This window comes from Podarcis erhardii (genome assembly GCF_964252035.2).
Source record: "Podarcis erhardii genome assembly, chromosome: 1".
NCBI classification, from domain to species: domain Eukaryota; kingdom Metazoa; phylum Chordata; class Lepidosauria; order Squamata; family Lacertidae; genus Podarcis; species Podarcis erhardii.
Window position 1 is genome coordinate 75,400,942 of NC_138497.1, and position 26,110 is coordinate 75,427,051.

Below are 26,110 nucleotides of genomic sequence, written 5' to 3' on the forward strand. Positions count from 1 at the left end.
GCGCTGCAACAATGATGCAGAATGGAGTGTGAAAGGTGTGGCGGGCACTGAATTTTAGCATCACACAGAGCGCTACTGAAGTTTGAGATCCCAAAGTCCACCACTGATTTGATCCTCACAACCCCGTGAGGTAGGTTAGGCAGAGAGTGACTGGCCCAGGGTCACCCAGTGAGCTTCATGGCTGAGTGGGGATTCGAATCATGTTCTCCCAAGTCCTAGTCTGACATGCTAACCACTACACCACACCATTTGGGCTACGTCATTTATTATTAAATGTGCACTACTCACATTTGTCCTTCTTTTAAAACAATTCCTAAAGCAGAAACTTCAGCTTCCTGCTTGTGGAAGATTTTTCTTAGTGCACTGGACCACTGCTTTTCCACTTCTTGCATATGATTTAAGTATTTTAAACATAACATAAATTACGTGAAAATTTTGATGGCATTGCAATAAATTGCCAACTTTCTATTCTAAGTCCTAATAAAATAATCTATTGTGCAAGGACATTCATGTTATAGTTTACGTTTGACTGTTCCCTTTCCCCTCTTGTTTTTATTTTCAAAAGTGACAGTGTATGGGTTCATGACATATTACAGAGCATATGATATATGCGTGCACACTAATTCCCTTGTCTATAGAGCTCACAATCTAATTAGGCTGCTGGGATGATATACAGAAGAGAAGCCATGGAAGGAAGGCCAAGAGAGAAAATAAGAGTGTTCAGTGGAAGTGCACTGAACTCATCCTCTTTTACCCTGTTAAACCCCAATTGTTAAATAATGTCACCACCGACTATTGTCATATGTGACAGACCATAATGAGAATTGGAATAATGAATCGTATTCACCAGAGCTATAGGGATGTGTTGTTGTTTGGTTTGTGGTCTGTCTTGTATTTTTGTATTGATTTATATGGTTATTTCCACATTGATAGCTGGTCTAATTCAATGAAGAAAAATCAGGACTAAAACCAATTTTGTTCTCCGTACGCTTCTCCACATATTTGTTAAATATAATGTTCAGCCCAGCCAAAGCTGGTATTACCAGCTGATTGCTTTATAAAGGGTCAACTGTCGTAAAAAATTGTCTGTTTATAAATTGCATATAGCAGACAAAATGTTGTTTATGACATCTGGCTTTAGGAGAAGGCAAACCATTGAAAAAAAAGACACAAGGTTTTCTTAATCACCAATAAGCTATTGTTGGGAAAAGTATAAGGAGAGGCAGCAGAAGCGTTTTGCTGCTCCATGGTAATAATATCATAACAAAAGCCATTGTATTGACCTTATTCAGAGGAAAAGACCCAGACTGAGTCGATCCTCTGACCACAACATCGTTCTTAATATAAGAGGATGATATTTAACATCACTATGAGAGGTGATGCAGATAAAATGTGCATCACAAATTAAGAAAGGTATAAACTAGTCTAATGAAGAAAATCGCTGGGACACAACTTTCCCAAGATATGACAGGAAAGGGCATATTGGGGGGCTGAATAGTTCTGTATGTAAAAAAAAAAAAGAAAGTCCAATCGAATAGAGACCTATCAAATAGAAATCCTGAGAGGAGTAAACTCCTCTGCAAAACCTTTTGTGTGGAATAACCAGAGCTAAAAACTAATTTAGTACTTTAGACATATTACTCACCTGGCCAAAATGGCAAGGGTGATCTTGAAACAGAAAAAGAGGTTGGGGGGGGGCAGACAATGGAGAAAGTGTTACAATAATGGGCAACCAACTACCCACACATTAACTGAGTGTATGCATGCTTGGCTTATTACAAAGAGACAGTGGTGGATGGTCTATTAAAGCAAATGGGGTGCCGCCCCATCAAACTTGGTCTGAAATCAGCTAGCGCGCACACACACACACACACACACACACCCTGCTGTCAGCTTCCACCTGACTTAGTTTCATTGCCACCATTAGTAGGGAGAAGGATGGAGATAAAATCAGAATTAGTTGGCTCTGCCTTGTCATTGTCTCTGGCTCCACCAACTACAGTGGTACCTCGGGTTACAGAAGCTTCAGGTTACAGACTCCGCTAACCCAGAAATATTACCTCGGGTTAAGAACTTTGCTTCAGGATGAGAACACAAATCGTGCAGCGGCGGCGCAGCGGCAGCAGGAGGCACCATTAGTTAAAGTGGTGCTTCAGGTTAAGAAAGTTTCAGGTTAAGAACAGACCTCCGGAACTAATTAAGTACTTAACCCGAGGTACCATTGTATTGGCCTCTCTGCCTTCCTCTCCACCAGTCCCAATGGGCACCAGCCACCACTGCAGAGAGACAACATTTCTAGATAATGAACCATCTAGGAAGGATGCAGACCTGGACTTATTCCTGAGTGTTGTCTGGAAGAATCAGCATGGCTTCTGCAAAGCCCTGCTTACCAACAGTTTTGAGTTCTTTGATAAGCATGTTGATGGGGTGATTCTATGGATAGTGTATACTTGGAGATCTTTGAGTTCCCTAAAATGAGGTGAAGGATTAGGCTGCGCAAAAAAGCTTTAAGGGCCTTGTCCAAATTCTTTTGAATTTAAGAGAGATATGATGTGGTAGTTTATGCCTCTCCTGGAAAAAAGGCTCTGTGCTCCTCTTAAAAGAGCTGCCTTTCTTTTTCCACAGTAACAGGCTGGCCCTACTGCTTTCTTTAAAATTTATGAAAGCCTCGGCAGAGTTTTATTTTCCATTAATAGGCAGTCAATTCCACCTACCCTTTTAGTTCTCTTCAATACTGGCTTGAGATATTTGGCTATCATTTCAAACCAAAATGGGTCTTTCTGATCCCATGGGGGTAAGGGCTGTAAAAGCTAGCAAGATGTTCCCAGTTCAGGCTGCTCAGCAGTTATCAGAGTGGAATGTCAGGAAGAGAAAGGGATCTATTGTCTTCCCTCTCAGGAATGTGTCTGAAAAGCATTAAATAATCTTAAGAGACACATTCAGGGATACCTCCTTTCTAATGCAACTGTAAAGAGTTAGGAGGATGCTTTCCAATGCCATTTGAAGTAGCTTGGATTGGAAGGCACAATAAATGAAGTGCCAAACATATTTGAAAGGCAGAAAGAATTTAGGGGAAAAAACAGGGAATGTGGTAAAACTTAGTGGTTAGCCATCCTTTGAAATCTGTACTTCCCTGAATTTGCAATGCAGCTCTTCGGCCAAATGAAGTGTACAAAATTACATATACTAGGGTAAAGTGTGCATTAAAAATGTGCAATAAAATGCATGTTAGTGGAAATAACATAAAAAAATGCATAATATTGGGGAATTAAGGGAAATTCACACTAAATGCTAGTAGATTTTCACGAGGTTTTTTTTTATTATTTTAAAAATGCAAATGGATGTGGAAATGTGAAGAACTAAATTTAAGACTGGAAGAATGAGAGACTGAAACCAAAATAGATGTACTTGCCCATGCCAACCTGCAGCATGTGGGAAGCTGTGGTGTGTCTGCTGCATGTCCTCTGCATCCCCTTGGCCTGATTTAATGCATCCCTAATTTCAAGCAGCCTACAGAGATGGAGTGTCAGATAGACAGACAGAAAGACAGAGAGGAGAGAGAGAGAAGACCACATTCCAGGGCCAGTGTGTGTTATGGCCTGTGGAGAAACCCCCACCATCACCACCCAGTGTACAGAGCTAGGAAACAAATAAATTTCATAGATCTATCAATCGGGGCATTACATTTTGGGCAACTTGAAATGGCAAGCAGCCACTGCAGATGGGAAATGGATTTGCCTTCTGTTGTCACTGCTGTCCACCATTAAAATGCATCTGGGGGCCTGGCAGGGAGAGTGGCGAATGGTGGCATGGCCAAGTCAGGCCGGTGAGCACCCTCCTCACTCCCAGTGGCTGGCTGCTGCTGCTAGACCTGCCCTACTACCTGATCCCAAAAACCATCCCTTCAGCAGGTGAGTGCACTGAAACTGTGTACATGCAGTCTGTTTATGTATGCAATTTAGGGGCAGGGACAGTAGTTCGACATGGGCATCAGAAGAGGGTATCTGAGACCCTCCTAAAACCAGCCTCTCAGGGAAGTATGCAGAAGTGGGAGGAGGTGCTGTGAACCAAAGCTCCCATATGTCCCATCCTTCTCTGAAGCTTCAGTAGTAAACATAACAGTTTTAATGACTGCAATGCTCAACCTTGGTTGGGAGGAAAGTGTATCTAGCTCTGCCTGCTGCCTCCTGGAAAACATTGCTCTCACTCTGCAAACTATAATCTACCCCCAAGTTTGAGAACCACTGGCTTAAAAGACAAAGAAACACAAAAGTTACCCAAAAAATCTAAAGATAAAGCCAAGCATAAACCACCACCCACAAATATAATTGTTCCATTCGACCCACCTGTACCTGTATGGACAGGTAAATATAGGAGTGGAATATATAAGGTGAATCCACTGACCTTAGCTATCACCGACTGAGGAACAGCATTATTGAATGCAGTTGGATTTAAGGCATAACTTTCTTATCCCTAGATAAATGGAGCGCTTCATAATCTATTAAGTTAGAGTGCTTTCTGATAATTAATTCCCTTGTGGCAGAACACTGCTTGTATAGGCGAAAACAGCCGCTATTAGATACTCAAGCAATGGATTACAAAAAGCTCTCCATATTAGCAGCTGTCAGCGAGAGATGGATTATTAGCTGGGATGCCAGATCATCTGTTTGCTTGTTGTTCTAATATTCAGCAATCCCATGTGCTTTCCATCTGGACTGCCACTAGAATCGAGCACAACAGCTCTGAAGGCAATATCTCATTCATTACAGTATTTCAGAAGCTTCTGTAGACTCGCCAGGGATTAATCACAGCACAATGTCAGACAGTCCATCAGAGATCCCAGCGCAGTAAGAAGTGGACACACCTATTTTGGGGCGGTCAAAGGATCATACTTTTGATCAAGCATTTGAAAGGGAGAAGGGCCTCATTGTTGTCTGATGGAAGATGCAGGTGATTCCTGATATTTAGATGATTTGTTCACCTGATTAGTCTATTTCTAGGAGAGTGTTCCTTCCACTGGCTGCTTTCCCCTACAAGTCCTCTTGCCCTAGTTCTGAGTGAGGAATCCAAGCATTTTGCGCGACTCTCTCTTTTAGTGGAACCTGCTTTTCATATGTTTGGGGTCTCCGCATCTGCCCAGCTTTTTGTCTCATGTACTGTTGATTGACCAAATGCAACGTCCAGTTCCCCAGCCCACTTTCCAAAAATGGCGCACATACCCTCTAATATCGAACAACCTTTTTAAAAATTCAGTTTCAATGTTTGTTTGTTTTTAATACCCCTCAGCCAACTTCTTGTTACCATGCAGAAGTGGAGATAGGTACATGCCATCAGCATCTTAATAGAGCCATGCTGCTGAAGCTGTGGATGGTCTCTCCAAGTGGCTTGGCATTGTGTCAACATACCATGGTACATATTTTTCCTGCATGCAGAGCCTGTGTTTATATATTCCTGCAACAGCATTATAATTCTAGGCCAGTTTTTGTTTATTTGTAAGCATTTACAGGCAATGACAGCATACAAGCAGAGCTTTGTGGGATCCTGTCTTCTGCTATGAACACATGGACATAGCTTCTTTACACCTTGTATTTATCCTGATAACTCTTGTCAACCACACAGCTGGCCACAGCCTTATCTCTAAAGTGCAGCTTGCTACTTAGCAACACATAAAATGCATGAGTAATACTAGATCTGTCATGCTTTCGGCTGCCAATTGTGGCAAGGAACATGGCTCTAGAGATGGAGATCTATTTTCGTATCGCCACCAATCCTATTTTAGAACTGAACCAGAAAGGTGATTGTGAACCACTGATTTGTGAACCATTACTTTCTGAACTATTTATTAGCATAAGATATTTCAGTGGCATGTTGATACTCTTTCAAAAGATGCATTTGAATTGTCAGTTTCAGGCACATCTGGTAACACTCTCATTCTACATGTTTGCTTGGAAGTGAGTCCCAGGAGTTTTCAATGAGATTCACTATCAAGCAAACATACTTTAGGATTTCACTCTGCTGAAAGGAAAGAACTTGCCATTTATCTGGCTATGGGATCAGACTGCTAACACACAACAGAGAGCTCCCAGCACTTCTCTCTATGGATGCAATTTCACAACAGTGGAAGCATGGATAGATATGTGATTTGAAGCAGCTGAAGCAAGCATATTTAACCTTTTTCGATTCAGTGCTTCACACGCATCAAGCATCCTTTGAGAAAAGAAAAACATAGCTCTGATCTAGAGATGTACAGGCTAAAATTCACGAATGGAAGACAAACTTTTTTTAGTTCCCCTCCACCCTCTCACATTGGTCACTGATTCTGATACTCAGGGGTTGGTGGACAATGAGGACTGCTGGATATGGGCCCCTATTTGAGGCTGCTCAAGTGGTATTGCAGCTGACATGCCTTCTCTCCTCCAGGCAGCTCCTAATCCTGGGGTGGCTCTCCAGGTGCTGCAGGATTACAAACCCCATCATCTTTCACCGCCATTTTGAGACAACCAATATTGCTGTGTTTCAACCATGTAGCACTTTCCCTGCTGTCTCATCACGAAGCTGTACTTACCACAATACCGTTAGTAATTGACCAATACGTGGCCTTTACCGACGCACAGAAAACCACTCCGAAACAGAAAAAAACCTAAAGAGAAACAGAAGGCAATTAGAATAGATCATACAGTTGGAAGAGGGACTCTGAGGATCATCTAGGCCAAACCCCTGCAAGGCACGAATATTTAGTTGTGGAGAATGAACCTGGGACCTTGGTGTTACCAACATAGCTCTAACCAACTGAGCTGTAGTGCTGCGACTGAGGTTTCCACTATTGCAGTTTCACACAGATATCTCTACATCTATGAAGCAGGAGGTTCAGTGCTCATAGCATCTCTGTTGGCTCGACAGAATACAAACCACTGCTATAAAGAGCAGCTGCGATGCCTACTGACAGCTGCACAAATGAAGCAAAATCAAAATATATGAGGCCTGCCGGCTGGTAAATCCCAGCACACATATGAAGCAACCATCTTGCTCACCTACCTTGCCCTTCAGTCGGTGGCCTTCCCCATGCCTGCTGCATGGTCTACAACAGGAGGTGCCAATGTGGTGTACTCCAGATGTTTTGGACTACATCCCCCATCTTCCCTGACTATCAGTCATGCTGTCTGGGGCAAATGGGAGGGCACCACCTTGGCAATCTGTTCCACAAAGCATATCACCCATTCCACCTTTTCCTGTTTTTGTTCCCTGACTTTCTATGCTACCCCTTCACACCCCTATCTCCTCTTTCCCACCTTTCTCATGCCACTTTTTTCTGTCCCTCCACCTTCTCTCTCTCTTTCTTATTTCTCTCTCATCATTGCCAAGCACAACCCTGTTCAGCCCCTGTCCTCTTTTCCCCTCACATATAATCCCATCCAGCACCCAACCTGCCTCTTCCCTCATGCATGTGCTGCACCTGGAAGGCTTCACTGCACAGGAGTCAAGAGAACATTGTTTACCGGATCAGCAAAATGCAACGTATTTAAACTAATTGACTCTAGAAGCCAAAACGGTGAACACCATTCAGTGCAGGAAAATGTGGTTAGTCTGAGGAGTGTGTTTTAATTGAAAGGAACTATGTGCCCTCTAGTGGTATAACAGCAAATATCATGTCTAGCAATATGGGCCTGATTTCTTTTCCCCCACATAGATTATTTGGGATCATCTGTTTATACAGCACTATCAGTGAGAATCATGCTGTGCAGAGTAACATAAACAGAAAGAAGGGAAGGAGAGAGGAATATAAAACAGGTGATGAATATGCAGGAACACACAAGGAGAACAGCCTGTTGAAGAGGATGACTAAGGGTTTAAGTTAATGAATCGGGAACCCATGGCTCTCTAGATGCTGCTGGGCTCCAACTCCCATCAGTCCCAGACAGCATGGAAAACAGCCAAGGATGATAGGAGTTGTAGTCCAGTGGCATCTGGAGGGAAACATGTCCCCCATTCTCCAGTTTAAGTGAGTTTTTCCCTGGAAGTAGGTCGGGCATAGGCAAACTCAGCCCTCCAGATTTTGGGACTACAATTCCCATCAACCCTGACCACTGGTCCTGTTAGCTAGGGATCATGGGAATTGTAGTCCCCCAAAAAAAATCTGGAGGGCAGAGTTTGCCTATGCCTGAAGTAGGTTTTGATTTGGGAACAGAGAAAGGTGGCATCATGTGGGTGTTGGGGGAGAATGTTCTAGCTATTAAGAGTCTGTGGTGTATTTACACTAGTGATAACCAAGGTAGGTTAGTGAGTCTGAAGCATACCTTGGGAAAAAATTCAGCTACCGGGTTAGATGCATCCAACTCACTATGACTGTGGAAATAGAAGGGCCCTCTGTGACACTGATCCCCTCACTCTGCCCATATATGACAGTGACAACATCTGGGCAAAGAGGAGAGGGGGAATCTAGGAGGTGGTATTAACTGAGCTCTCCTGTGGCTGCAAAGAGGGTGCTAGTTTATTCTTCAGACACATGCCAGGACATTTAGGCTACACAAAGTGGCTTTAGTGCCCTTGTGCAGCAAGCCTGCTTTAAAAAAAAGCAACCTCAAATCTTTTGCAGTAAGGAAAGTGATTGGGAAATGCACTGGACAGGGTGCAGTAGTAATTGATTGATGTGACATAGTATAATCTTCCTTCAAACAAAGTAGAATGAATGCTCAGCAAACAGGCAATCTGGAAGCAATGCAATAAAGTTTCTACCCCCCCCCCCGGCTCAAGTAACCTGGGGTCAAGACATCAACAGTCTTAGTCATTCCTATCTGTGAAAGCCGGAGTTACTCAGTTTATATTTACTAACGCAGTCCTTTGGACATTGCTGAATGAAAGAAGTGAACATGCTCCAATTAACTAACATTTCAGGTGAATTTGGATATTCCACTGCAGGAAAAAAACCCAATGGACTCAATAACATTCAGGGCTTTCCCTGTCCTCCTGCTCTGAGGAAAGCAAAAGAGAAATGCTTTCTCCACTCAGACAGCAGGCACCAACACTTTCTGAAAATCAAATTATATTAGGCCTGCTTTACTACTGGTTGCTTGCTATCATCTGAGGGCAGATTTCTATATATAATACTTTTTCCTTCACAGAGGAAGTGCACAGGAACGGGCCGGTACAGTATGCAGGGGTGGGGGACAGGAATTCTACTGCAATGGCTTTGTTCTTCCTCTAATGCCAGAGGCAGAATGCCTCTGAATACCAGTTGCCGGGAATCACAAGGGATGTAGCAGTGGTGACAGCATGTTCCACTCTGCAAGATCATGTTCCACTCTGCAAGATCATGTGAGAGTTTGGCAAGATCTTGTGAGATCTTGCCGGAAGCGGCAGGTCACCGCTTCTTGGGCTTCTCTTGCGTGATACGGTTGCCTCACCTTGCCTCATGGGCAGGTTGGCCCTGCTTAGGTTAATTCCATCCCAAGCCCAGTCTCTGGGTACCCTCCCCCTGCTGTGCTATACATGCTAACCTATCGGGTTGTGAGATGGAAGTTCCACTCGTGTGCTGCTTTGGAGGCGCTAGATGTGAGAAACAGCGTATCAGGCCAGAAGCATCTCTTTGCATGAGAGGGCCTCTGTATCTTGCTCTGTTATGTACGTCAGAGGCTGCGCTGGGCCGTTCCTGATATCAGATTGTCTTAGGGTATGTGAAAATGGGTAGCATGCCTATCTCCAATTGTCCAGTTTCATTGATAACACTCCTATCTGGTGCAACACATTTGTGCTGATAAAGACAATGTTACAAAATTACAGGCTGCATCGTTTGCTATGTCTCCTATGAACAATTTAAAATCCTTAATACAGTCATACCTTGAGTTGTGTTTGCTTCATCTTGCATTTTTTTCATGTTATGAATGCAGCAAACCCGGAAGTGTTTACTTCTGGGTTCGCCGCTTATCGATCTGCACGCTTCGCGCATGCGCAGATCACTCTATCGCATTACGCGTCACACACACGGACTTTTCGGGGTGCGAACGGCACCCCGGAACAGATTGCGTCTGTAAGTAGAGGTATCACTATATGTCTTTGGGGCAGTTAATGAAAACTGAAGGGCTTGTTTTAAGAACTTTTCATAGCTCCTTACAATTAGGCATTAGAAAACAGAATGGAAGACCAGCTATTCAGTTTAGAAGAGTTCCTTTACACCCAAGTCTCAAAAATCTAGTCTATTACACACACACTCTCTCTCTTACTCTTTTAAGCCAACTTAAGAGAACAATGATAGACCCCACAACCAGGGAAAGACTGGATCAAGGCTATGGTCTTTTCATCCAAAGCCATGACTAATGGAGAAGGAAGAGCTGTTGGGATGTTAATATTGTGTGCCATTTCAACCTATGCCCAAACTGTATATATGTGTAAATAAAACCATAAATTCTAAGAACACCACAGTCTCCACTGACCTTTCATTCCAAGCAAACTAAGCCCTGGGTAAGCACTGGAATCTCTTGGTGTTTAGAGTCTGGGGTGCACGCAACACTTTCAATGAGTTGTAGGGTAAACACCTTGCAGCATCCATAATAGCGCAAGAAGAGGCCTGTCGAAACAGACCTAAGGCTTGCCTAGTCCACCCCCGTTTCCAATAGCATCCAGGGACCTAGTCCCCAGTTGAGACCCATGCTGTGCCCCTACTTACCGCTGCCATGGCACTCTCCAGTTCTCTCACCGTGGCAACAACACTCAGTAGGGCAGCGACAATCAGAAGGATGCTCAGGCATATCCCAGCAAAAAAAACTGAGGAAAGGGAGATGTACAAGTGAGGAAGCCAAAATATTGTCAATGTAAGAAGTTCTCCGCTGAATTCTGACTATCCAGTTGTAGGCAGGAACCTTCCCAAAGTTGAAATCTACATTACAGCAAGACTTTCTTTCAACCAACGTGTTGTAAGCAAAGCTGTTCTGCAGCCAAGGAGTTTTGCTCCCATGCACCACATTCTAATATGCAACCTATTTTCCCAAGCAGCTGGATTCTAGCAGTTGTATGAAGGGACTATTTGGTATTTTTTCCCTTGAAAACAATGTTGCCCTGCCTTTGTGTGTAAGAAACAAACTCCCAGGGCTGCTTACAATAATCTTTAAGTGAGGAAGGTAAGTCAAGAGATTGCCAGTGCAATTATCAACCTTCCAGTGAAGAGATGGAAATTTGGTTGTCACCATCCTATGGTCTTGAGCAGAGGAACACTGATGCTCAGACATGATATACGGAAGGGGACACTCCAGAGATTATAGGCGCTACCATCCCCAATTTTCTGTGTACAAGACACCTCATACCCCATGTCTAATTCTCACCACACATGGCTTTCTTTCATTTTAGAGTCCTCGGGACTGTTAAAGTTGGGTTTTTTGTTTTTACAAAAGTTTATAAGCATACGAATACCAAACACAGAACTCACAAATAATCCAATACAGTTATACATTTGACTCCCCCCGCCCTCTTTTGTGGTTGCTTCTTTAATTTTAGTTTTTTATACTGCATTTCCCACATTACTCCCCTTTTAAGTTATTCTTTTCTTTCTCTTAATAATCATTTTTAACTGCTTGTTTTAGGTTAACCCTTCTCCCATGCAGCCATTTCGATGTTATGGCCTATACTGCAAATAACAAGCTTGCAACTATAAAAATGGCTGAGGCCAAAAATATAGGATCTAGAATTCCATCCACATCAGGAAAACAAAGCCTAGGGGATGGATTCAACTAACCCATTCTGCTAATGGAAGCCAGCACAAGAATTCCTACTAGTGCCATGGGGCTTCCCCTGCTCTCCCCCTCTACTCACTCCCCAACCTTCCCCAAATTTGCTCTGGAGGATCAGGGGAACCCTCAGAACAACATGCAGGGTGAAGAGAAGGGGGTCTTCCCATCAGGCAAACAGAACTGCTTGTGCTAACAGAACCACTGCCTTGGTGCTACCTTGAGTTCCATGCTAACGATTCCATTAAAGTTATGTAATAACCTTAATGACATGGGGGAGGGGGAGGAAGGGCAAGGAAATATGAACCCAAACAAAGCCCCACTTAAGCAGCTAAACTGGCCAGTTTTAACTGTTTCTTACAACAAGATATAGAAATCTTGAATCCAGTGCCCAGCACTTGCCTCCACGGTGAAGAAAAGTTCTTCTGTAGAGGTTCGTCTCCAAAGAGACCTCACTGATGACCGTGAAGTGCTTCCCATAGTAGGTGATAATGGTCAGTATGGTGACGGAGACCCCAAGAACCTGAAAAGAGAGAGGAAGTCAAGGGGGGGCACGGAACAGAAGGGAAAGCACACGAATCGGGCAGCAGCTATGACCTTTTGGCCCATTTTATATTATTCTGTATGTACAAGGTTTTAAAATAGGCTCTAAAGCCACTCTAGTGTATATAGTTTAGCCCTGGGGTGCGTGGTGCTCTCAGACACACTTTTGGTGCCTGCTACGGTTCCTTGTTCCTCCTTTCAAAAAGAAAAATATTAAAATGAGGTTTTTTTAGGGAGGAGTGCCTGCTTTGCAGGGCATGGGTTGATGTTCATTCATTCATTTTTGGGTCTGTGTGGGTGTTCTGCCTGGTTGTGGGTGGTGGTGGTGGTGCTCTGAGAACATCCGGTTTTTCTTCTGTCAAATGGGTGTTCTTGTGGTGCTTGTGCCAGTTTATTCGATTTCGAAATGTGTTCACAGGCCCCAAAAGTTTGAGGCCCCTAGTTTAGCCACTGCCAATTACCAAACTCCAAGGGGAAAGAATCCAATAATGAAATCTAAAAGCACCTGAAAATATTTTTTAAAAAAAATTCAATGAGCTTTTAAAGCTCAATTTCTGTTTGAAACTTATGTGCGTTGTTGTTGCTGCCCTGATGTTCTTGCTAATTTGTCTACATTGTAAGCTGCTCTGGGTGGCCTGTGAGCAGAAGAGTGGATACAAATATTTACCGTATTTTTCACCCCATAGGACGCACTTTCCCCCCTCCAAAAATGAAGGGGAAATGTGTGTGCGTCCTATGGGGCGAATGCAGGCTTTCGATGAAGCCTGGAGAGCGAGAGGGGTCGGTGCGCACCAACCCCTCTCGCTCTCCAGACTTCGTGCAGATCTCCGCAAGCCGTGGGAGCCCGCACCGGGCTCCCACGGCTTGCGGAGAGTTGCCTGCATGCCGCGCCCCGTTGTTTACCGCTCAGGCAGGCAGGGAGGGAGAAACGGGTCGGGCGGGCGTGCAGTTCAAACCGCCCCCCCGCCCGGTGTGAGGCGCCCACTCTCCTTCCCGCCTCCATGTTGTTGCCTGAGGGGAAGACGCCGCTGCCTCCGTCGCCACAAGGAGGGCGGGAGAAGGAGGAGGCTGAGGCTGAGGCGGCTGCTGTCCCGCACGCGGCGGGCCTGGGGGGAAGACAGCGGGGGCGGGCAAAGCCTCTGGGGCGCTGAGTGGAAGGAGGGCGGAGGAGGAGGAGGCGGTGCCTGGGACTGGCACTGACAGGCGAGGAGGGAAGGTGAGCGGGAAGGTGAGCGTTTTCTTCTTCTTCTCCCCCCCCCCTTTCCTCCTCCTCCCTTCTCCCTCGGACTCCCCCCCTCAGAGCTGCATCAGGGAAGGAGGCGAAGGAGGGATGAGATAATCCCCGAGGGGAGGGGGGAAGGGGGGAGGACAGGGCGGGAGGAGGCTTGATTAGGGGAGGGGGCTCTTTCGGGGTGGGGAGACCTCTTGCTCCTCCTCCTCCTGGAAAGGGGCATTTTTTTATCTTCTGGCGGGAGGGGGGAGGTAGGTAAGTTTAGGGATCTAAATCGAGGGGGGGTGGAGGAAGGAAGGTGCTGCCTCCAGATGAGGAGGGGGGTCTGAACCCTCTTTTTTTGGGCAAGGGGGTTTGGGGGGGGGGAAATGAGAGATCAGAGGAACGGTTTGGGGGGGTTACATGTAGGGTGTTTTGAATTGGGTTTTTGGGGGGAGGGGTAATACAAAGCCTTGGCTTTGGGGTGAGTGCGAGTGGGGTGGGTTTTTTAGGGATCAGCTCAGGGCAGCCATTTAGGAGGCACAGGACAAATTGGGGGTTCTTGAAGGGGTGCGAAGGTGAGCCGCCGCCAAGACCCCTATCTGTATTTTCTCTACTGCTGTCCTGAGGTTGCTGTTCAGGCGGATAGCAGCCTGCTGCCCGGAGCGGGGGCGCGCTGAAGCAGAGCGCCCCGCGCCTCAGGCAGATATCCTTTTCTCCTCTAAAAACTACGGTAGGTGTGTTTTTAAAAGCTCGGGCTTCCCCCACGGCTGGGGGGGGGGAATAATTTCCCCCCCTTTATTTCCCCCCCCCCAAAAAAACTAGGTGCGTCCTATGGGGCGGTGCGTCCTATAGGGCGAAAAATACGGTAATCGTCCTCATCCACATAATATAGTTTCCTTCATACAATCAGAATAGAATCGATCAAACAGCATGTAAAAACACAGCAGCGTCCCAGATCAAAATAGATTTACTTCAACAGCCAGCAATGTCTTGACTTGAGGTAAAAGGAAAATTGCAGAGCAAAGGAAAAGGAACCTTCAGTTGCGTCGCCTGAGGCGTCAGGTACAGAGATGGGGTCTGACTTCACAGTAGTCAAAGCTGGGGCTGTTCTCTGGCTTGCCATCGTGAAGGTGAAGGGCAACAAGGGGAGCACACTGGCCAGTTGAATAAAGCGAGAATGGGAAGTAGCTCTGATCGGCTGCCTTGCACAATTTCAGTCACAGCCGCAGGCCTGTGAATCATCACACTGACGCCAAAGTGAGCTAGGACAACGGAGGCAACTAATGGGACCCACCCCAGTCGACAGAAGGAAGGCAAGCCCTTGAGGTGAAATAGAACCTCAACCCCTTGCAGCTTCTTAACTCTTAGTCCCCAACACAACTCACAGCAGAAGGCTTTGCGGAGTGGTATGCTCACTCCCAGTCCAAGCTGCAGCCCTGCGGGGTGATTTTTATTGCACCAGTGACAAATTCTCAAATACTTCCACTAATGATATGAAATATAATATCTAAAAGAAGAAGGCCAGGTTTTCAAGAAGTACTCTCTGTCCAAAATAAATGCCTTTCCAGAGCTTTATCAGAAATGAGGCTTACTTCAGAAACGGTTGATGACCTATCCTTTCACAACATTTTTTTTTTAAGAAGGTAAATAATTTAACTGCCTATTCACCATACTAAATTAACTTTTCTTTCTTAGCAACTGTGTTAAGGCTGCAACATCTGCTGGTGTGACATTTCTCAAGGGCTTTTCTCACCACATTTAGAAAGACAAATGGAGAAACCACAAACCTACGGATAAGAGCCGGCAGTGCTGTAAAGGATTGATAAGACCAAGACACATTGTTAAGTCTTGCAGTTTAACTACACGCTCCCGGTATCTATTTTAAAAATTACATTCCATTGTTTTCTTTATGAAATTTAATTCCCACATCTAATAACAAATTGGTGTTTTTTCCCTGCATAATCTCTTACCATCACAAAGAAGCTGGCCACCAGCAGCTGACACTTCATAGCTCGGACCCGGTATCTCTGCCCCATGCCTTCCTCTTCTCACCACCTACTGGCAATCTTTCTGCTGGAGAAGTTGCAAAAGAGTCTGTTTAGAAAGGTTTGACTTACAGGAGGTGCTTGCCCCACTGCATCTTGGGAAATGTAGTGCTAGTACTTACCAACTATCCCCTAATAGTTACTCATGATTGCACTGACTTTGTGCTTCTCCAAGAGTTTCATTTTAATAACTCACAAAATGTAAAAAGTTTCCTTGTGAACTATTTCCCTAATGCTATTTATACATACAGAGAGACATGTATGTCTGTGCATACATGACAAGCATTTTCACCCACTGTGGTGTAGTGGTTTGAGTGTTAGACTAGGAGCTGGGAGACCAGGGTTCCAATCCCCACTTGGCCATGAAGCTCACAAGGTGACCTTGGGCCACTGATTGTCTGTCAGCCTAACCCACCTCACAGATTAAATGAGAAGAGGGGAACCATGTATACACCACCTTGAGCTCCTTGGAGGAAAAGGTGGGATAGAAATGCAATAAACAAATAGATGAATCAAACCTAGTTTAAAAATGGAACCCCACAGGACCATGTTTATGCACATACCAAGAACTGCAATGTCTGGGGGCACTATATGAATTGGCAGGATGATACCATTCTGGAGGAAGGAAGCCATGATAGATATAGTGCAGGACATTTGCCAGAGTCTGAGGGCTGACTCAAAATCTAGGAAGTTTGTCCACAGAAAAAAGAAACAGGCAGGTGGTCAGGAAGGGTATTCTGCATGCTAGGCTCAGAAACAAGATGATGTCAGAAGTAACACAGAGAACATGGGAAGAAGTAGAGGCAGAAGATCTTAAAGGGTGAGGCAGGGGCTACACAAAGGCAGATAAGAGAGTGGTTTGTGTTTCTGTATTACAATATATTTTCTTTACATTGACTTAAAATTTATTTACTTCCTTCTCTCTATAGTGTCATCTTACACCACCTTCCAAGAGGAGGCTGTTTTGATATTTCAGGGAGTCCCACTATGCACGGCACAAACACTGGCAGCTGCAACGCAATCTGGAAGCTGGGGGCCCTTTTTCTTGGTGGACCTGGGTAGGAACAGTGAACAGGAACAGTGCTGTTGGAGAGTCTCATTACTCATATGCGAAATAGATTTTGGTGGCAACAAAAGCTTAGAAGATTACACACAAACCCCTTCACTTTAAATATGTAACATGACCTTTGTCTTCCCTCCATTTCCTCTCCGTAACCTAAAGTGGGAAGTGAGAGCTGGACCGTAAAGAGGGCTGATCGCTGAAGAATTGATGCCTTTGAATTATGGTGCTGGAGGAGACTCTTGAGAGTCCCATGGACTGCAAGAAGATCAAACCTATCCATTCTTAAGGAAATCAGCCCTGAGTGCTCACTGGAAGGACAGATCCTGAAGCTGAGGCTCCAATACTTTGGCCACCTCATGAGAAGAGAAGACTCCCTGGAAAAGACCCTGATGTTGGGAAAGATTGAGGGCACAAGGAGGAGGGGACGACAGAGGACGAGATGGTTGGATAGTGTTCTTGAAGATACGAACATGAGTTTGACCAAACTGCGGAAGGAAGTGGAAGTCAGGAGTGCCTGGCATGCTCTGGTCCAGGGGGTCACGAAGAGTCGCACATGACTAAATGACTAAACAACAAAACCTAAACTTTTAGACCAGGCATGTCCAAAGTCCATTTCGGGGGCCTAATCCGGACCGCTGGTCAATTTAATCCGGCCCCCATGGTAGTAGTGGTAGCTCTGGTTAAGAACTTAATTCGTTCCGGAGGTCCGTTCTTAACCTGAAACTGTTCTTAACCTGAGGTACCACTTTAGCTAATGGGGCCACTGTGCTGCCGCAGCACGATTTCTGTTCTCATCCTGAAGCAAAGTTCTTAACCTGAGGTACTACTTTGGTCGGCCCTCACGCATGTCACTTCATCAAATCTGGCCCTCTTTGAAAAAAGTTTGGGCACCCGTTTTAGACCATAAAGGAAATCTGGGAGTCAATTCACTTTGTCCACTAGAGGACCTCAGAGACTAAAATAAGCATTTTTGTTTCCTCTGTTCAACTGCAGCAGTAGCTCTCTGAACAGGACCTTAAGCTGCATAATCTACATGGAACAGGGAAATGTGGTGCATGGCGAGTTTGTGGTCCTCGTATGATTTATGCTGGCGATGGCCACATTTCAACATTCGGGCTCCTGTACTGTCAATACTGGTGTTCACAACTGGGGGAAATTCAGCAGGTGCAGTTTGTCATCATATTGTGCTTCAGGGATTTAAACAACGGCACCTTCCAAAATATGTACAAGTGTTATTATGATTTTAAAAAACCAGAGATGAATAAATCTGTTTTAGGGTGGCTGGTTGCAAAAGAGGGCAGGATTTTCAGCAGCTGAGGCTTGTCATGCAACGACTCCATGCCTCTCTCTTCCTTTCCTGCCATGTGTAGGCAACTAAATGTGTAGTATACTGTCACTTCATTATGGTTTGTTGCCTGCTTCACCTCACAAGATCCGGTGTTGGTTCGGGGGTGGGGGGGGTGGGGCAGCGTACAGTGTGATGACATCCTATCATGTGTTGCATTTACACAGACATTACAAAGAAAGTACAGGGGGCAAAGAGATATGAAAGGGTGGAGCACTGTAACTGGCTGAAGAAACATGTCCCCTCGCCAGTTTTGCTGCCACACTTGCAGCACATGATGAATTGGAAAGGGCCTCTGATGATTTTTTTCAGGAATTCTAATAGAATCATAGAGTTGGAAGGGGCCCCCACAGGTCATCTAGTCCAACCCCCTGCAATGCAGGGATCTCAACTAAATCAGGCATGACAGATGAATATTGCTTAAAAACATCCAAGGGAAGTGAATCCACCACCTCTCTTGGAAGTCTGTTCCACTGTCGGACAGCTCTTTCTGTCAGAAAGTTCTTCCTGATGTTTAAGTTGGAATCTCTTTTCTTGTCACTTGAATCCATTGCTTCAGGTCCTACACCCCAGAGCAGGAGAAAATGAGCATGTTCCCTCTTCCATGTGACAGCTCTTGAGATATTTGAGAATATATCCTTAGTCTCCTGTCACATGCTTTACTATTAAACTTTTTTTTTTTGGTCTTTTATCATATATATATGTATATATGATATATATATATATATATATATATATATATATATATATATATATATATGCAGGTTTTGGTGTCCTCGGGTGTCTTCCCGTGTAAAAGTTGGGGTGTCTAGGCGACGTTTCGACGAGGTCTCACTCGTCATCTTCAGGCTGGTGCTTTCGGCTTCTTGTTACTGGAACAGAGCAGGATCTCAGTGTTTGAGTTCCTATAAATACTGTAGAGGGGGTGTGGTGTATAGCCTCCAATGTTCTGGGCAGAGAGGAAGTTCCCAGGCTAGTGTGCCTTTTCTTCTTTTGTTCCTTAATTACTTGAGAGATATCTTGAGTGATTTCTTGAGTGATATCCTGAGTACCACTTAGGTGGGTCATTAGGTGTGGATTAGTTGTTAAAGTCTTTGTGTCTTGACCTCTTGAACTTTGTGAAGAGTTTTCCTGAGAAGATGGCTGTACTGTACTTAGTTGTGCTCTGGCTTGGCTTCGTGTATAGGGGCGAGCTGTGGTTTTGTGGCTTGTGTCAGCCAGATCTGTGTAGGGATTGCAGGGGGGTGCAGCATCCGGAGGTGCCACCATGGATTGGCTACTGGATGGTGTCTGTAATTCATCTGTGGAGAGGGTCTGGGTTTGGGTCTGGTGTGGTTGATTGGTGTTGGCGTTCTGTGTGCCTCTGGATCTGGTGTCAGTTTTTGTGGGGAGGGCTAATTTCCAGATGTCTGGCAAGCGGGATGTGTCGTCACGCTTGTTCATGTTGTGAGGGTGTTTCTCTATCTCGATGGCTTCCATGATTATTCTCTTGTGGTGATGTTCCGTGTTAAAGAGCTGGCTGACTCTACAGTATTTATAGGAACTCAAACACTGAGATCCTGCTCTGTTCCAGTAACAAGAAGCCGAAAGCACCAGCCTGAAGATGACGAGTGAGACCTCGTCGAAACGTCGCCTAGACACCCCAACTTTTACACGGGAAGACACCCGAGGACACCAAAACCTGCATTCCTGTACCCGTGAAAATCTACGAAAGCAAATATATATATATATATATAATGCTAGTTTGTAAGTTGACAACAAAGTATGTTTTTGATGGTTGGATATAAATTTAATATATATTAATAATCTCATGTGTCTGGAGACAGTCAGATTATGAACAGAGGAGAAATGACCTCTGGGAGGAGCACAGAGAGAAGAAATGCACCTGTAGCCACAAAACTAGATTCCTTCATCTGCCCCAGCTGCAACAAAACATCTCTCTCCCATATTGGTCTCTACAGCCACAGCAGGCACTGTAACTCTCCTGACTTTACCCTGAAGATGCATTCTTCCATTGTCTCCTGAGACAGAAGGATGCCAATGTATGTCTTCTTTCCCTCCTTTCCTGTTCCATTTTTGAAATTTTGTCTCACTGCACCCCACTCCAAACTTTCTTCTGTATGCTGAACCTCATTCACATGAACACATTTGTGTGTCTAGATACAGCTTTCGTATACATCTGCTCAGACCCCCATCTCAGCACATGCAATTGGATGCATATCAAAGCAGTCACATGATTGCTCACCATGAGCAAATCTTACCATTTACAGTGCAGGTCTGTGTCTACTCAGAATAAAGTCCTATTCCATTCTGTGGAGCCTACTCCCAGGTACATGGGGTTAGGATTGCAACCCAAGTTATTCCTGAACACATTTCAATAGAGATGGGGAAGCTCCCCATGGCTCATTTTGGATTAGGACCAGTAATTGAAAACAAAAGTAGCCAATGTCTGGGAAATGTTCTAAATTTGGTCATACCTGTCACTCTCATGAGCCTCCAAATTCACTCCCTTGTAAGACTCCAGTCAATACATAATGTTCCTGATCTGCTGGTGACAAAGTGGGAAAGTGCTTTATCTTCTCCTGCCGTGGAAAATGCTGTGGCTATGATGGCAAAAGAGATGTTAGGAGGCTCTTTCCTCTTATTTCTGTCCCCAACAGTTGGAACTCTGGGAAATGTGATTTTTTCCCGCGAACACCTGCCACTATCAGATACACTGGGGAAATTACATTTCTTCAGGGCTCCAGGTAATAGCAAGGGGAAAGGAGGGATGAGAAAGAAAAGGGCAGAGAGAGAGACGTGCTCAGTCCTTTAGCCATAATAGCACTTGATGCCCTAATAGCAGCCTGGAAAGCAGGTCAACAAGCCAGGTAAGATGGTGGGAGAAATTCTCCTCTATCTTGCTTTAGAATCAAAGCAAGAGAAGAACTGGGGTGTGCGTGTCTGTCATATTGCTTGTCTCATGTTTAAGGTGAGCATTGATAAAACGCTGCAACATCTTTAGCACCTCTTTTGTAACCAGCTGAAAAGTGGCTATTTCTTGTCTTCTATTCCACACTTCTGAGTGTATAGCTTTAAAGCCATACTGAATATCAAGTTGGGTGGGGAGCTGCTGCATCAGTTAGCTTGGATTAATTGATCTCATGTAAAATCTTGTACATGACTTCGAGAGAATGGGAAACCTGCAGCAGCAGCAGCAGGTCTTTGAGAAAAAGCCTTGTGCGAATGAAGTGGGAGGTTTCTTGGGATGATAACATCTTTACCAGCAAGTAACCCTGCCTTCTGGCTGTGCTGTTGTTACCTTACCCTCTTTCCCTGCCTTTGTGATATGTGAAGCCAGCAGCAGAAAGGTAGGAATGAGAGGGATCTTTACACTAGAGGAGCTCAAACTTGGAAAGGCATTTTCCAGTTTGTGCAAGCAAATCAGATGGCTGCTGGATGCATCTAGAAACAGCCAAAACTGTCTTTGGAGTGTTTTCGGAAGATGCTTTGGCTCACAGTTGAATTAGAAATTGCCTGAAAAGACAGAGGAGGAGTTAATATATTTGGGTTCAAATTAGAAGACCCTGTTTTTCAAAAGCCAAGTCATAGACCCCCTACTTTTGAAATTTTTGATTTCTCTATGGTAGATTTTGTTATGTGAAGAGTACCACGGACCACCAAATGGGAACCTCTGACACAGCCTTCTATTGTGCTAGAGCATCAACAACTATTTGCGGAATGAAGTTTTAGTACACAATCAAGCTAAGAAGCCATAGGTGGTTCATTTGAGTCCTGGGTACAGTTGAATTCAATCTGACCCTCTGGCTCACTAGCAGCTCAAAGACTAAATCCCACCACTCTTTCCCTGATAAGAACTTTCCATTTCACCCTTCTCTATTTTAGATCTGGTGTGACACCACCACCGAGGATTTGAATCTTTGGGGCATTCTTTTGAGAACGGGTTCAAAGCAAGCAAGAAGAAAAATAGTCTTGAGGCCATTCAGATCTTCTTTTGCGTGTAAGATTGCAGACAGCCAAAGAAGCCGAGCATTCAAAATGCACCTCTCTTCCTGTAGAAACCGGTCTCCGCAGAGAACAGAAAATTACAGGGGGTGTTGGCGCTGCCTCCGTGCATTCAGAGTCTTTCACCTACTGGCTATAATATGGTTATGTGCACTTTGGAGTTTGCCTGTTCAAGAGAAGAAAAGCGGTGCCCTATAAATCACCGAGCCCCTTTACCCTCACCAAAACATACACTAACTAAATTAATTAGAGCAAGCTCCCCTTCACCACCACAATTACCTGGGAACAAAAAGCCCCCACAGCCCAAGCCTGCATTCTCTGGTGCCTCACAAGGATGCATTGTGAGAGCTGATTAACATGCATTAGCAGCTATGCACAATCAAAGCTAAAATAAACTTTTAAACCCAGGCCTGTCTCCTTTTCAAGAAAGGAAGGAGCGGAAGGGGTTGCCGAGGCAAGGCGGGGAGAGCGGTTGGGTCTGCCAGGCTTAACATTCATGACGCGACGGCGGCTGTGAATGGAAACAAAGTTTGACTGTAGTTGGCTTAAAAGAAACCAAACCAAGAGAAACCCCCCACAAAACACCCCCCACTACCACACACACAAAAACACAACCCCCTCAGTAACAAGGGCGGGCGGGTGTGGGGGAGGTTTTTGTAGAAAAAAAAAAAGTTTTCAAAATGTGCCTTAGAAACCCAAACAGAGGCCCAGGCATTTTCAAATGAATTTAAATGAATAGGATGCTGAGGGAAATGGTGAGGAAAAACTCGCCCACCTTTAGAAAACGGTACATGTGAACAGAGCACAAAGAGGGACAAAGTATACTCTTTCTCTCACGCCCGTTAAAGGATGCGCATGCAGTTTCAGCACATGCAGAGAGAGGACAACTGAAGTATGTGAAGGAACATTTAAGGTCATGCAAAATACAACAAAAGCCAGGAAATGTAAAGCTGCCCCAGTGACTCTGTAAGGTAGATGGACGGACGGGCTTGTACAACTAAAACACACACACACATACGCTGAAATGATTACTGTTATCTCCCCATGACCTAGTCCTAGAAGTCTGATATTTGGTAGATGTAGCCCAGGGATAGGAGACCTTTGACAGCCTGAGGGCCACATTCCCTGGTTCATGACCTTCCAGAGGGCAGATGCCAGCGATAAAAGTGAGTGGGGCAACAGATAACAACTCTTGCCTTAGCAGCGGTGGCTACATTCCAGCCATGTGTAAGTCACAAGTTTTTACACACACCTACCTCCATCCAGGCATGTCATGTTCCGGCCAGGGAAAAGCACTTGAGGAGGGCACAGAGCAAGGCCAGGGAGGGGTGTGGCCTGGGATAGTCTTGACACCTGGACAGAGGGTTCCTGGTTCAATCCCTGGCAGCATCTCCAGGTAGGGCTGGGAGAGGACCTTGGCTGAAAACCTGGAGAGCTGCTGCCAGTCAGTGTAGACAATGGTGAGTTAGTTGGGCCAACTGGGTTGACCTGGTATAAGGCAGGTTCCAACGTGGGCCATGTGCTCTTCCCCACCTGAGATTCCAGACTCATGGATTGCAGTGGGACTGGGAAGACCCAACTCCATATCCTCAGTCCTGAAGCTTACTTGGTGAGCTTGGGCCAGTCTGGATAGTCCCATCAAATCTGCTTCATTGTGACGATAAAAAGATGGTGGGAGGCCTCCTTGAGCTCCTTTGAAGAAAAGAGGGATATAAATGCAAAAATAAATATACATGAAAATAAATGAATAAGCACATGTATAAGTGACATGTTTCCAGGCAAGGCAAAAAATACAGCAACTTCTTGTGTAAACTCTGTACTTTTCAACAGTTGGTATGCAGATAGGCCAAGACACCTGCAAACCTTAATATTGACTTCAAAGAAGCAAAATAAATTACGCTCACTTGTGTATTTTGACATATGAGTGTGGATTCCCCCACAAGGGGTGGGGCTGGGATTTCTAGGCTAGGTACTCCTTGCAAAAAGGCAGCTCTGCTTCTGCCCTGCCCCCAAAGATTCATCTGAAGGCCCCAGCAATAACCCACACAGCCATGAGGTTCAGTGGGTGACACTGGGCCAGTCGTTGCCTCTCAGCCTAACCTACCCCACTGGGTTGTTGTGGGGATTAATTGAGGAGGGAGACTGTGTGTGCCAACTTGAAGTCCTTAGAGAAAAAGGTGGGATACAAATGCAATTAATAACAACAATAAAAGCTGCATGTTATAGGAATTCAATTGGTGCCACTCTCCCCAATATGTTAAGGCAGCAGTGGTCAAATCTGTCTCTGTTAAAAGCCTACCATCTTGCACTAGCCGTCAGTGGTCTTTCTGTCTACAGCCTTCACTTTAGTTCCCTGCAGAAATCCAATAGGCTACTTTATTCTTCAGCATGATGCCTCCTGGAGAGCTTTTGGTGAAACAATCAAGCTGAAGTTGATTTCCCACTCTTAAATTGTTGTAAGGAGCCCCCAAATTAAAGTGAATTTTCTACACCAGGGGTCAGCAAAGCTTACCGGGCATGGGCTGGATCACTCCCGTGGAGATCCTCTGTAGGCTGGCGCGATGCCAGAAATTGTGTCTGTGCATGTCCGTGGTGCTGAAAATTGCTTCTGTGCATGCCCAGATGCCGAAAATTGCACCTGCGCAGAAGCGATTTCCGGCGTCTGGGCATGTGCAGAAGCGAATTCCGGTGCCACTGAAGAGTCCCCACGCCGTGCTGCGCTGCTTTAGCGCAGCATGCAGGGGCTCACCGAGCAGACGGCTTGGTTCAGGGGCAACTCATGGGCCAGCTAAATGGCCTCCATGGTCCCCTTTGCAAATTCTCTAAATTGTCAGTTCTGCTGCACAGTTGGGCCTTAGGTTGCCCACCCCTGTTCTACACCTTGTTTAGTGTTTAAACACAGCCAAACAAAATTTTCATGAAGAACCTTTTCAACCATCTGTGAGAAAGAGGCTGGATATCATCAACCCATGCTAAATCACTTCTGGGGCAGAGATGTTTAAATTCTCCAGGTAAGAGACCGGGGGTGAATAACCTTCTTACTGCTGCTGCATTTGAAGACCACCATGGCCAGAATGAGAAACATTCCCAGTGCTGCAATCTGCTGCCCTCTTATGTTTCATGGTCTTCACACTGACAGGTTCCAACTTCTGGGTAAGCCCTAGATTGTTCTCCATCCACACAGTACAAGTGCTGAATCCAATGAAGATTTGCTAACGCTGCTATCTCGTGCCAGAAGGGGGAAAGAACCAGATTGTTCCAATCCAGATTAAAAGAGCGATGCAGTATATTTTGGCAACAAATCGTCTTTTAAAAAAATCCCTCTTTCAAAACTACAGCTGATGAAAGACTTGTATGTGGCAATTAAATAAGTGTTGCATAGAGGGCTTGTTGTTGTATAAACAACTGTGCAGCAGAACTGACAATTTAGAGAGTTTGCAAGAAGGCAATGTTTTTATTATCGTTGTGTATCACTTTTAGCCAGAGAACATACAGCCAGTGAAAGTTTTGCCATTTACATTAAACAAAGTGATCCTGAAAGGACAGGTTAATTATTCCATTCATTTGAACCTGATCTGGAGAGGAAAAGGCACTTCCTAGGGGTGTGTGGGTGACATCAATGTTATGTAAACGCTTTGGCACTCTGCATCTCTCCCCCCCCCAAAAAGACAAAATGGTAATCAGCATATGGAGTGGAAATATGGGATCACGCCCTTTCGAGACAAACAGCTGTACCCATGAAATTTCCCCACACCATCTGGGTTTTTGGGGTGCCAAAAGTAATGAAAACAACCTCAAACATTTGAAGTTGTATGTGCCCAGTCTATGGAGAAGGGCTCAGTAGCAGAGAATCCACTTTGCATGCAGAAGGTCTCTAGCTCAACCTCCAGGTAGCATCTCCAGGTGGGGCCAGGAGAGCAACCTGTCCGAAACCCTGCAGAGCTGCTGCCAGTCAGTGCAAACAATACTGACATTGATCAAAGGTCTAATTCAGCATAAGGCAGCATCTTATGCTTTTATGCAGCTATGCAACTGAAACCCTGAAGACTGGGGCACATCTCACCCCAAGTGCATTGTAGCACCTGTACAGCAGGCCCTGAAATCCTAGGACCTAGCTGTCTGTCAAAGTGGACACAGCATGCACCTTGGGTCTGGCTCAATGTGAAGACTCTCAACACAGAC

The 26,110-nt window shown here is 45.1% G+C and overlaps 1 protein-coding gene across 1 annotated transcript in view; it reads right to left on the reverse strand.

Annotated features, from left to right (window-relative positions):
• TSPAN32 (tetraspanin 32) overlaps positions 1-18,538 on the reverse strand; it is a 34,485-nt gene extending 15,947 nt beyond the window's left edge. The window contains exons 1-5 of the mRNA XM_081842230.1: positions 18,376-18,538; positions 15,441-15,543; positions 12,117-12,237; positions 10,661-10,758; positions 6,566-6,640 (exon numbers count right to left, since the gene is read on the reverse strand). Of these exons, the coding sequence (XP_081698356.1) occupies positions 6,566-6,640; positions 10,661-10,758; positions 12,117-12,237; positions 15,441-15,506 (360 nt within the window). The 5' untranslated portion in view covers positions 15,507-15,543; positions 18,376-18,538. The remainder of the gene's footprint in view (positions 1-6,565; positions 6,641-10,660; positions 10,759-12,116; positions 12,238-15,440; positions 15,544-18,375) is intronic.
• Between the last annotated feature and the right edge of the window lie 7,572 nt (positions 18,539-26,110).